The 13,778-nt window shown below is 33.6% G+C and overlaps 1 protein-coding gene across 1 annotated transcript in view; it reads left to right on the forward strand.

The window, feature by feature from the left end:
* Positions 1–13,778, forward strand: part of CFAP299 (cilia and flagella associated protein 299) — a 470,370-nt gene that overhangs the window by 61,748 nt on the left and 394,844 nt on the right. Inside the window, exon 2 of the mRNA XM_031664547.1 lies at positions 6,856–6,946. Within this exon, the coding sequence (XP_031520407.1) occupies positions 6,899–6,946 (48 nt within the window). The 5' untranslated portion in view covers positions 6,856–6,898. The remainder of the gene's footprint in view (positions 1–6,855; positions 6,947–13,778) is intronic.

The following is a 13,778-nucleotide window of genomic DNA, read 5'->3' on the forward strand; positions in this document are numbered from 1 at the left end:
TCTTCGTTGACTCACTGGTCATTCAAGAATTATAAATACTTTTATCTGTGAAAAGGTAGAATTATTTTCTCCTTATTTATGTAAAGGACAAAACAGAAAAATGTCATGGTTTCTGGGAAATGTACAAAAATATCATCTCTGATAGAGCAATAGGTGCCCCATATCAAAACAGTAAAAACATCTCTTCCATATTTAACTCTCAAATGAGCTTATATATTATGGTAAATAAAATTATATTTTCTCATCAAGTTTGCAAATAATTTTCCATTTTGGCCTCTAAAAATTAGAATTTAAATTATTTGGGATCATACAAATATAAATATATACAAATAGTTCTGTCAGTAAATTTATCCATGGGAAATATAACTGTTTCTGTAAACTATGTTTTCATAGATATGTTTGTTTGTTTTTTAAGAATATAACATTATAGATTTTGTATAATACACTTTTACTCAACTACTGTTTTTCACTTTGCTCTTCATTAATTTTTTCCAAACTAAATATACAACACATTGTAAGGAACTAAGGCACAGAGAGGTTGCATTATATATTCAAACAAGTGTGAAGGAGTTGAATGTAAATTATCTAAATGTGAAATATAGGCTAGATTGGAGTTCTCTGGCTTAAAATATTAAATCTACCTTTGAACAGAACAGTTGATGAGAACTTCAGTCTAGACTGGAGTGATGATAACAGCTGATTAGCTTTCCTTGGAGACTGCAAGACCAGCCTACTCTGATTACTCCCAGGGGAAGCCCCAGATAAAGTCTGCATACCTCACTCCTCCTACTCTCCTATACTCCTACTAATTTATGTTCCTTCTCCCTGGTGAATTCTCATTGGTTTCACAATGTAAAAATATTATGATGTAGTGTTTATGATATGCTGCTTTGATATATTGTGAGGTTTCATTATAGTGAAATAAAACCTGCGAATTAGTGAATCTAGAATAAAACTGAATACCAGCTGATTATAGTGAAGTTATAAATATAATTCCCATTAGATTTTATTTAAAAATAATTAAAATTGTTTGCAAAATGTCTAGCATAGGGACTAGTACAAAGGCAGTGCCCAATAGCTAAAAAGTATTGCTGTTAGAATAGATTTAATCTCAGATTTGAATTAGGAATTTTTAAGAAACTGCTTATTAGAAAACATCTTTTTTTTTTTTTTTTTTGAGATGGAGTCTTGCTCTGTTCCCAGACTGGAGTGCAGTGGCATGATCTTGGTTCACTGCAACCTCTGCCTCCCAGGTTCAAGTGATTCTCCTGCCTCAGCCTCCAGAGTAGCTGGGACTATAGGTGTGCGCCACCATGCCCAGCTAATTTTTGTATTTTTAGTAGAGCAGGATTTCAGCATGTTGGCCAGGATGGTCTCCATCTCTTGACCTTGTGATCCGCATGCCTCAGCCTCCCAAAATGCTGGGATTACAGGCATGAGCCACCATGCCTGGCCTAGAAAACATCTTAATGATTAATCAAACTTTGTTTGTTAGAACACTTCCAGTTATACATTAAAAATCTGAAAAATAATTGATATCACAAATATGTAGTGAAAGAACTTATTTTAAAAATAAACTCTTAAAAAGTAACTCTTGAAAATAAGTTTCTACTTTAACAGTTTTCCAATTTTTTCCTTTTGTTATTCATTCATTTTGAGTGTTAAGTTAATAATGTCAGTTTATGTGATAATGATATATAAACAACACACTTAAATCACAAAACCAGTAACCTAATTGTTGAAGATTAATAATATGTTTATAGTCATTCAAGTAGGATTATATAAATAGCTTTAGCTATTGATTAAACATGGTTGGTAAAATTTAACTCACCCATGTAACTTTTACCACATTTTGAAAGTGCAGTGGAGTATGAACAATAAAGATGGAGTATTTGCCTTTGTAGAACTTATAACGCTAAGATTTTGAAACAGACCTACTTCACTTCTTGAGGAAGTTACTGCTTTTGTAATATTTATATAAGCAAGGTTTCTCAGGTCACTGGCCGTTAAATAAACCTAGTTTAACCATGTTAAAGATTTAAGAATTCCTTACCTCACACTCTGTATTAACTTTCATTCTTTTCCAATATTTCCTCTTGCTAAGAAGTTTCAGGTTCTCAGCTGGAGCATAATATAAGAATGATTATTATATAACATTTTTTTCTCTGCTTCAGATAGCTTTGGAGCCAAAGATCCTTATCTCCTCTGTTCCAAATTTATATAATACTTCTATCTTCCTCATTGAGTTTATAAGAAATGATGTAAGTCTATGTATGTGAGACTTGCATAATAATAAAAGAAGAACAGTATGAACTTAGGATATTGTCAGAATAATAGTCATTTGCTTGGATTAATTATATATTAATGATGTTTGGTGGTTAATGATACAATATGATTGCTTTAGACCACAAGTTTTACCTCTGCTATTGAGCCTAGATATTATTTAGCACATCATGAAATCCAGGTTCAGAAAAATGTAGTTGTTTGGACTAATCAGTTGATAAGTGAGTAGGAATTAAAGGTTGATATTCCATCTTATATTTTAGTTTAATTTTTATTATCTTGTGCTATTATTTGATAGACTTAACCTATGACTGTCTTAGAAAAATCATTTTAGTTATGTAAGTAATACAGTCTCCTGGGAAATTCTTAGAATATTTCACCTAAGGTTAAATTCCAATTTGATCACCAAGCCAATCACACAAGAGCATCTTTTTTCAGAAAGTGAACAAATTTCAAACAGTCAAGTATCTTTTTGGATTAGGTGGGTAAAAAAGTGACAGAAAACCCCAGAATAACAGTGGCTGAAACCAAATATAAATTCTTTTCAGTCTCATATTCACACACTCTAGCTGGTGTTACTCAAGGCTATGTGGGTATTCTAAAATATCAGGGACCCTGCCCCTCTTTGTTTCTCCATAATAGTGGCCTCCAACTTATGGCCAAGATGGCAGTTGGAGTTTCAGTCATTATATTGCATTCTAGCTACAAGAAAAAAAGTACCCCTCCCTACTTTAAGTATACTCTTAGAAGTCACAAATCATTTTCACTTGACTCTTAATATGCAAAAGTTAGTGACATGAACATAATTAGCTGCAAAGAGACTAAGAAATGTGGTCTTTATTCCAGGCTGCTACATGCCCAAGTGAAAACTGGGGCTTTCATTGTTATGGAAGAAGGGGGAACAGTGTCTGCCATAGTAAGTGTCCAGGGACAGTAAGAATTCTATTGCCTATTACTTTATTTTCTTGTCCAGCCCAGATATCTGCTGAAAACCTCGGCCATTATCAAGAGAGTCACGCTTAGCAAAATATTAGGAGTCCCATCCTTACTAGTGAATGATGCCTAAAAATCTATTCTTCTGGCATTTTATATCTGATATATCAGGGATAATTTTGATTTTCCTTGGAACTTTCATAAACATCCACTTCAAGGAATAGTTATAACAATAGCAATAAAACAGCAAGTTGCAAAATATGTAATAAAATGAACAACTGACCACATGATACTATATATATTTTTCTGCATACACAAATATATAGATATATTATAGACATATATCTATATAAAATTTAAAAAACCTTGAAGGCTACAGGCAAAACTGATAGTGATCATTACCTTTTGTGCTGTGGGATAAGGGTTGATGATCAAATTGGACTTTATCTGTAAAGTTCTAAAAATTTGCAGCAAAATAAGGTATGCTTGGGAAGGTAGCAGGAGTAGAAAGTAGACATATTTTGTGGAAACTCTTAGGAATTCTGTAGTACCCTAACTGTATAGCCATTGTATCAATTACAGGTTTTTATTGTGAGCAATAGAAACCAATTCTAATGAACAAAATCAAAAAGGGAATTGGAAGAGCACTGATTATCATAGATTCAAAGACAAAGTTGAAGAAGACTATGTAGTAGGAAGTAAGGGTAGCCACTATAAATCCAGCTCTCTTTCATTCTTGTGTCTCTGTTAAAGATTTACATCCTCATGAGGTGAAATGACATTGGCAAACCTTGAGGTGTATTCATTAGCTGAGGTTTGGGAGGTTAGAGTTGTAAGTAAGTGGATACCTTGATTCTACGAAGACCAAGAGCGTAGAAAAGACTGTTGCCCAAGTAAAAGTTAGGCTTGTGTTGACAGTAAAAAGGGAGAAACAATATTAGGAGGCAAAAGCAATAGATGTCTACAACTATCACAGAAGACGAAATCTATTAATTTTTCCTTGCTTTAGCTGTAATTTTTAGGATGCTTTGTGGGTATGTAGGGGAAGGTTCGGTTTTGAAGCTAGAATTAGTGATTTTAATTCTCAAAAGAGCGTTTACTCGGTTACAGTACAGTGAACCAAGTTAACAAATCTTCTGTACTATCAAGATTTGCTCAGGAATTGTTTTCTTTACTGCTCTTATTTTCTGAGCAATTTAATCTCAACCTTTGTTGGTTATGCTATAGGAAGCCATGAGTGTCTGAGCTACTATTCACAAATATTTATTACAAATCCCTGGAAAGGATTGTATTTTCTCACACCATTGATTTCAAGGTTGGGCATAGCACTTGCTTTGGCCAAGAAAATATGAGTAGAAGTTATATATGTTACTTTTAAGCAGAAGCTTTAAGAGACATTGTGTGGCTCTGTTCTCTCCTCTGCACAATAACCGAAGATGGTTCAGATAGAAGATGTTTCATCAGTGTCTCAGTCCCCCAAGATGAAGAGCCACAGTAAACCTGCTATTTATGCATATTATTATTGAGAAGTAATCTCTTGCAACTGTAAACCACTGAGATTTGGGCTATTGGTTACTATAGTATAACCTAACCACTGTTGATTTATGTACTTGTAAAATGAATTCTCTGTTCAAATTTCACAGAGAATTTCCAACAAACTGTGGTTTTGAAAACAGACCATAAGCAGGAAATTAGGTAGATGCTGAATAAGTGAATATTAGTAGTAGTAGAAATAGCAGTAGTAGTAGAATAGCAGTAGAAAACATGTAGATTTTTCTAAACAAGCAACTGATAAAATTACTTTTCTGTTTGAGACATTTAATATCAAAGTAATACATAGTATATATCGTAACATGGAACACTCACTTTTGGACAGAACAGTGCATTAAAGAAATTCTCAAATATCTGATTATCTCCTTTCGTGCTAATTAGTAATTATTTTCCATGTAAATTTAGGTTTTTTATTATTAAGTGATATATATTTTATATCTATATTATATATGTAATATAGATATTTTATATATGTATATGACAAGCTGAGGAACATAAAGCTAGAAAAGCAAAAGCAGATAAGTTATGATCAATTTAAGGAGCTACATTTCTAGATCAATAACATAAACAGTAGGTTGCAATGATTTAACCTAGTAGTAATTGCTCCTTAACTCTTCGCAAAAAACAATCACTAGGTGTATTTTCTCTCTTAAATATTTCCCAAATCTATCCTTTCCTTCCTATCCTTACCATCACTTCTTTAAATCAGATATTCATCATCTCTTTCTAAAGGTTTGTGATAGTCCCTTAACTAATCCCTGCAGTGTTGCTCTCCTCCATGTTACCTTTTTCAAAGTTGCTGAATACTGTTTCTAAAACACAGATTTGATTATCTGATTTCCTTGCATTAGACCGTTTTGGTTCAACACTTTCTGGTACAATGACAAGGTCCAACCTCCTTAAGTAGCACACAAGCCTTCCCTGAAAGCGATTGTGAGAATGAGTTGTAAGACCAGACTCTACTATCTGGACTTACTAAATATTTATAACTATATGTTTATTAAAATGTTAACTTCTATTAATATTAACTGGTTTCTCCCTCACTTCCTGTGTTTACTCTGTTTTGCCATTACCCGATTGCCTTGCAATTTTACATTTGTATTTCTTTATTCCTTTGTAGTTACTGATAATGCTCTCCTTCCACCCCACAAACTGGTTAGTATATACTACGTCAAGTTTTAACGTTAAGTTCAAGAGTAATTGGTTTTAATTTTGAGATTAAGTGACTTTTCATTGAGTAAGACACTTGTTTTATGAACTTCTCTGATACTTGGTCTATATCTCTATTATTCCAGTTATCACATGGTATGACATTATGTTTATGTATCTGTTTACCTCTATGAGACTATAGGCAACTTGAGAGCAGGAACTATGTCTTGTGCATGATTGTGCCCTGATACAGTTCCTGGTACATAGCAGACACATGATGAAAAAGTTTGTGGAATATGTAGGAAATTGCTGTATAAAGAATCACTCTTGAACTCACTATTATGTGGTTCAGTTTTGTTTGATTGAGATCTTTGTGATACATTTCTTTTAAAATATATTTCCAGAGAATGTTATTTTTTGAATTCTTGATGCTTCCCTTCATCTAACAAAGATAAGTCAACCTAGTTTCCTTTCCTCCCTTGATTGTTTCTACCCGTGGAGCTAAAATTAATGCTCTACTCCAGTAACTATATTAGCATAGGTGTCTAGTATTTTCATTTCCCCAAATTAATAAATAAACTGTACTAAAATTATAGGCAATTTAAAATTTGTATGGGAAGTGAGCAGTACAAGCATGTTGACTTTTCATGATATATTAAAAAAAGAACAAAATAGGCATGTAAATGAAATAATATCTGCCGTGAATCTTGATATGGATATATTATTTAAAGGCTTGATTTCAACTATTTATAAATAAAGACTCTATTACTGTATAAAATTAAATTGATGAATCTAGCAGATCATAATGATTTTATTTATATGGTTTTCATGTTGCAAGGAAGTTGTCACTTGGAATAAAGAAGCATTATTGTTGGCTCCAGAGTGTTGGAAACATATTTGTTATCTAATATATTACAACTGAAGATCTGCTTTTTACAGGACACTAACAAGTGCTGGTAAAGACCTACAAGATAATTTTCTGATGGCCCTGGCAATGAGAGAAGAAGACAATCGCAATGGAAAACTGAGTGTAAGTACATTTCACCTAATAGCTTAAAATGTATACCCTAAAGGCACAATTAACGTTAAAAATATAACATTAAATATCTTTCTTAAAGTAATTTGTAAGATGTAAAATATGGTTCCTCTTTATTAATTATATATTATAGGAATAAATGTAAAAAGTCAAAAATTCTCATTTACATCTCTAGAAGTAGCCAAATTGTTAAAAAGAAAAAGGATTCTAAACATTTATTGCAAAGAAAATGCCTTTGCATGGCAGAATGGTTCTTTAACCTAGGTAAAGCCTCCAGCTTCTTTTAAACTTAACCTTTTTACACTCTCTCAAGTTGCATCACCAACTGACCCCAAGTTTTGTCCCCTGATTTTACGTGACTCCTAGAATATAGTACCATAGTCTGCCTTCTAGTCCTACCTTGGAAGATGTGATAGAAATCATATAATAGAAGAATATGTGTTATCATTATTTTGAATGATCCAAGGAGAATATAATTTTACTTTATTAAAATGTGTGCTATATCAAATATGTAGAGTATGCGAATATTATTTGGAATAAAGATTTACTCTCATGCTTTGTTAATATGATATTTGTGATAACAGTCTGTGTAAGTCTTAACATATTCCAAATAAAATTTAATAGAAAAGGCAAATATTCATGCTAAAAGTGTAGTAAGTGACTGACTTACAGAAAAATAATCAGAAATACTGTGATAAAAAATATTTCGAGCAACAGAACAATATGTATATAAGGACATCTATTCTACCAATACTTTCTCAAAAAAAAGTTGGAGTTTTTCTCACTATCAGATCCACTGAAAATATCACATGCAGGCAAAACCCTCAATGTACTTCAGAGAGAGAAACAATCATACCATGTTTAGTTAATAGAATAGAATTAGCCCCGACTTAAAATAAGGGAACATTTCTTGTAGGAAGTAGGCTGACAGAGGTTTTAAAAGGGTGGGGATGGAAACATGGGCAGAGACTAGACTTTGGACAGCCTTAGTAATCACAACAGAAAAGTCTGGAATTTATCTGACTGTTAGTACAGCAGCTAGAGAGGTTTGAGGAAAGGCAGGAGAAAGTGGTGTCAAAGAACCTGTTAAGGACGTCCAAGAAGGAACAAATGATTATCAGTGGTCAAACAAGATAAGGACTGAAAAACCATCCATTGTGTTTGCCTGTAGATTATTATTATTTTTTTAATTTGTCAAGAACAAATTCCACCCACAGTAAAGGTAGAAAACAAATTCCATAAGGTTGAAAAAAATGGTCCACGATTAAATAGTAGGACCAGCAAGCACAGACAGCTGTAGAGACCCAGAGTCTGTGATTTGAACCACAACAATATGCTTCTTTTCAAACACATCTTCTTTATCTTGTTCTTCCATTGTTATCTCCTTTGATGACGAATTACAGCACAAACCACCAACTTACTCAGATCAGAAGCATGTCAGTTACAGACTCTTTCTCTCACCCATGTTGAATAAACTACCTACCACGTTCTCTTAAGTATAAGTCAAATCAATTTACTTTAATCATCCTAAGTATCATTTACCTTGATTCAAGCCATTATTATATCTTAAAGAAATTAAAACAGACTTCTAAATGATATACCTATATATGTTCTTGCTCAACTTCCATTCATTTTCCAGTCACCCAAAACATATTTCTTGTGCATTTGCACAAGGTTGGAATGGTTCTAGGCATTGGGAGCCTGAGGTGCTGCAGAGTTCATGACCTTAGCGGGTTTATATTTTACAGAGTGGAGATAGAAAGTAAGACAAGATAAAAGTGGAATAATTAAATTCAGCTCTAGATGAATACTCTAGAAAATATAATATTAATATTTAATACGCTCTTCCATCATCTGTTTAGACAAAACATTGAAATTTATGTGCAATTTATGTACAAAAATATTTTAAAAACATTTTTATTTGTTGTACAGTGCTTCAAATGACAGGGACAATGGATGTTTTTCCCTAGTAATGTAGCTCTTTAGCTTTATTTTAAATATGAGCCGTTCATGTATGAAAATGTTTCTACCTCACGCCTCATGTATTTTAGGTTTAAAAATTCTTAAAAGACTAAAATGAATAATTTTATTATTTATTTCTCAATTGTATGCAGATCTATTGTTTCCCGAGCAAGTGTAGCTTTCTGATTGCTCATGCTATGAAGTTTTTAACCCTACTACCACAGTGAAGCATTTATAAAGTGTATGCTTATGATAAGTGCTTGGCACAGCACATTGTACTGGTCTGTTTTAGAATAGCCAACAACTCACATTAGAGACAAATGACAGTAATTCAAACAGATGTAAAAAATTCAGAGACCTGAACTCATCAAATAAATATACGAGCTATTACAAATGCATTTTCTCAGAAATATCAGTGGAAAATTTATAGAAATTAAATATTTAAATGAGGCTGAAACTAGGACATAATTTAATCTCCAGATATGTTGCAATAGGAATGGTTGAATTACACAGGATGCTTTAATGAAGATGTACATCTTGAGAGCATTTCATGTATATGTTAGAGACTAAGTAACATCTTAGAGGTCAAGATGTGGTAATTGAAGAAAAAACTAGTTAGAAATTGGAGAGGTAAAATGGATTATTTTGAGACAATAATTTCCAATTTCTTTCAAGACTACTCTGAAGTATTTGCATAGCAGATCAATTTGTCTTATTTCCTTTCTTGGTGTCTATGATGTAGTTATCTTACAGTTTTTCTACTTTCTTCTGACTTTTTAACTTAATCTCTTTCTTGGGCTGATCATCTTATATCTCCAGTTGACCTGTATTGCTTCTACTATACACATTTTCCCTTAGTGAACCATCAAAACCCATGAGTTCACTGACTGTGTTTCTTGCTACAAAAAAACAGAAACCTAGATCATTTTTGTCTATCTATTAATTATGTTTTTTCAGTTAGTCATTAAACAAATAGTGATAAATGGCTCTATATGAGGCATCGTACTAACTACTTGGGATACAATGGGTGGCAAGTGCTTATGGAGCTTACAGTTGTTTGGGGCAGAAAATGAATAATCAAATAATCGTTATTTGTATAGAAATAAAAGCAAAACTGCAATGTGACAGGTGCTATGGAGGAAAAACACAAAAAGCTCTGATCATGTGTAAGTGGATAGAGGATGATATAATCAGATTTTCAGACAGAAAACATCAGTGTGCCTTTAGTATAGGGAATAAATTTCAGAAAGGATAAAGCAGGTGCCAGCAGATGCATTGCAAAATCAGATGAAAAGAAGAGAAATGATTTGAGAGCTATTTAGAAGGCAAACGTGGCAGGATGCTGTGATAAGATATAGTTAAGGAAGGGGTAGAAAGAAAGGGGGTGGTCTTTGGAGATAGATAGATGGTGCTGCCACTCTGAGATGCAGTGCACTAAAAGATCAGAAATGGGAGACAGAGATCATGTGGTTGATTTTGAACATACTGAATTTGAGTTGTTTTTGACAACAGAATATGTGCAGATATTAAGAAGCTGGAGAAAAAGATCTGAATTCTACTCCAAAGTTTACCTCCATATTGCTATCCCTCAAATGCTCAACATTTACTCTATTAGTAAGTTATTTGTTTTTCCTTTTCCACTTATCAGATCTCACATCCATTTGGTCACGAACCCTGGTCAATTTTACTTGGTAAATAATTCTCAAATCAATGTGGGAGAGAAGGCAATGAAGCCAAAGAGATTGGTAACAGACAGGTCTAAGGGCTCTGTTACTGTGCTCAGTAGCAAGGACAGTGTTACTGAGATGAAGGTGATGAATGTCCTTAAAAGAATGTATACAAATGGTTAATGTGATCAGACATGCAATTTAAGAGTACACCGGCAGCAGTATACGGGGATAAGTGTGTCTCCATAGAGATGGGGAATGAGATATAAGACAGGGAGGTCAACTGAGAGGCCATTGTAACAGTTCAGGCAATACACAATAGAAGGCTGAGATAAATAAATGACAAAATGAATGGGAAGAGAAAGATAGATTGAGTGATTACTTAGGAGATAAAATCTGCAAACCATGTGCTTGTTTTTATGTAAGAAATGGTGATTTGTGAGATTCAGTGGAGAGTGAGCAGCTGATAATAATTTTAATAATGGAAAGAAGTATAATCCTGGCTTTAGAGGATTTAGTATAGTTCAGTGATTATAAAACAGAATTTTGAGGTAGACAGTAACTAGACTGAAGTTCCAGACTCACTGCCTACCAAGTATTATGGATTGCAAAGGACATTACTGTATTTTCTAAGCCACAATTTCCTTCTCTGTAATGTGGGAATTAAAAGAGTACCTTCATCTTAATATTGATTATTGAAAATATAGATTAAACATTTGTCACACTGTATGATACAACTATTTAATATATAATAAATTTTATAATAAAGGAGTGTTATAACTGCTAAAGCTATAATTGTGAATAAAATAGATGTAGAAAATATGCAATACTTTTGCTCATAGTCTTTAAGGAAAACATTGATTAGATTTGAATTTCTCTTTAGAAAAGATAGTTGAAACAGTTGAGACAATCAGTTGCTTATAGATTTTATTAGAGATGCAAAGATTGCTGGTCATCATAAGATATTATAGCCATCAGAATATTTTTTAAAGAAACACTATAGATTTTTTTAGTGTTGTAGGAACCCCTCTGCATTTTAACTTATACTCTGTCCAAACCACTTTACCATTTGTCAAAAACAAAGATGTTTGGGAGATGGGTCCTCCCTATAGTGCTTCTAATGTAATAGGATTATGTAACTCTTTCTAGTGAACAAGCATCCTCCCTATAGTGCTTCTAATGTAATAGGATTATGTAACTCTTTCTAGTGAACAAGCAGCTAGGGGAGGAGATAATTATTTTTCAGATAGTAGCAAACTAAGAATCCCTGATTTGTTGAGTGAAAAAAGTAAAAATAAAACATTTCCTTTCTAATTAAAGACTCATGAAGATAATAATGAGAGGTCACATGTCACATGCTGTTCTGGGTGGGAAAAGTGAGACCCATTGACACTTATTTTCCCACTGAATGTTGACTGTGTAAACAGTCAAATGGGTGACTAGTTTTGTCTTTGAAATATGCATTATTGAAGCTAGTAAAAAAACATTCCCTACAGCTTTTCCTTTAGAGTCATTCAAAGAAACCACTGTACCTGGGTCAGGAAAACTTATGAATTAGGTGGTTCCTAATATACCTATTTCCTGTGTTGAAATCTCTATGAAACATAAGATTGTGTTGTATATGACCAATAACATTGTGCTGACATGATCTTTTCCCTCCTTGCTATTTTCCAACTTTTATAAAATGTTCCCTTTCAAGAAAATGAAGGTATTATACAGATGTTTATTTATTTTTTAATATAATTCATGCTTGTCTACTAATAAACCCTTATGGAAATTATATGACTCACACAATCTTACCCTCATTTTAAATAAATTACATCAACATTTGGGGGAAAATGTATATCAACGTTTATTTCACTAGAAAAAGTATAGCTGGATAGATCTTTAATTTCCTTATTTCCTGGATAAAAATTTGATACAGAAGCAGTGAGAAGTGCAGGACAGAGTGAAGGTTATGGAGTCATCTTATCTGAGTTTGAATCTTGAATTTTCTACTTATCACAAGCTAAAGACACATTTCTCAACTCAACACAGCCTGAGTTTCCCCACCCAAAGTATGGGGATAATAAGTTTCACACTGCTGAGATATTTATAGAATAAAATTATATAATGTGTAAAGTACATCTAAGCCTAAAACTTGGTAGGTGTATTTTTTTTTTTTTTTCTTTTCTGAGACAGCTCTTTGCTCTGTTGCCCAGGTTGGAGCGCAGTGGTACCATCATGGCTCACTGCAGCCAAGATTTCCTGGGCTCAAGTATCCTCCCACCTCAGCGTCCTGAAAAGCTGAAACTACTGGCATGTGTTGCCACACCCAGCTATTTTTTAGAGTTATTTGTAGAGACAGGGTTTCCCTATGTTGCCCAGGCTAGTCGTGAACACCTGGGCTCAAGTTACCCTCTTGCTGGGCCTCCTAAAGTGCAAGCTACTGCATTATAGATGTTTAATAAAGCATAAATACCATGTGTTACGTTAGGTCAGATTCCCTAAAAACAGAGCCTAGGCTGCCAATTTTAGTGCAAGCGATCTATTGAGAAAGTTCTTTCATCTGAAACCTGTTATGGCATGATGGAAGCACAATACTATAGAGGAAGAAGCTAGGCAGAGATGTGGTTTCAGTGGAAATCTAGTCTCAGTCTGATCTCACAGAAATAATATGTATGAGAGATTGTTCTGTCTGCGGCAAGGGGAATTTGCTTGTATACATTTCCTTCGCCTTTCCTCTCTCCATCAATTAATCATCAGCTGCCACAGAGGTGGGAGATGGAGAAGTAGCTCCTGTCAGCTAAGGACAGTCCTTTCAAGGAGGGTGCAGGTGGGAACTATTGGCTTTTAACACCTGCAGCTCTGGAGCTGGGTACATCTGCCTGGGAAGTGAGATCTAAGAAGAATACTACCAACATCCACTGCAGTGCTCTATAACTACAGATGCTAAAGCTTAGTTCTAGCCATTTTAGAAAAAAGGAGTATGTAATTGTTTCAATGATGTCATCTTATGTAAGCAAAACATAATTTTGTTTAGGTATTTAAAGTTACCAATCATTTTATGTGAAAATTTAATGGTATCTTTAGTGTTACATATCTGACGTGAGACATAGTCATTTGAATTAAAATAAAAAGTATTTGGTCATTTGCAAATAACCAAAAGCCCAAGCATGATTTGGTGTCCCAAAATTTTACATATGTAAGAAACTTTC

Source organism: Papio anubis, chromosome 3, assembly GCF_008728515.1.
Source record: "Papio anubis isolate 15944 chromosome 3, Panubis1.0, whole genome shotgun sequence".
NCBI classification, from domain to species: Eukaryota; Metazoa; Chordata; class Mammalia; order Primates; family Cercopithecidae; genus Papio; species Papio anubis.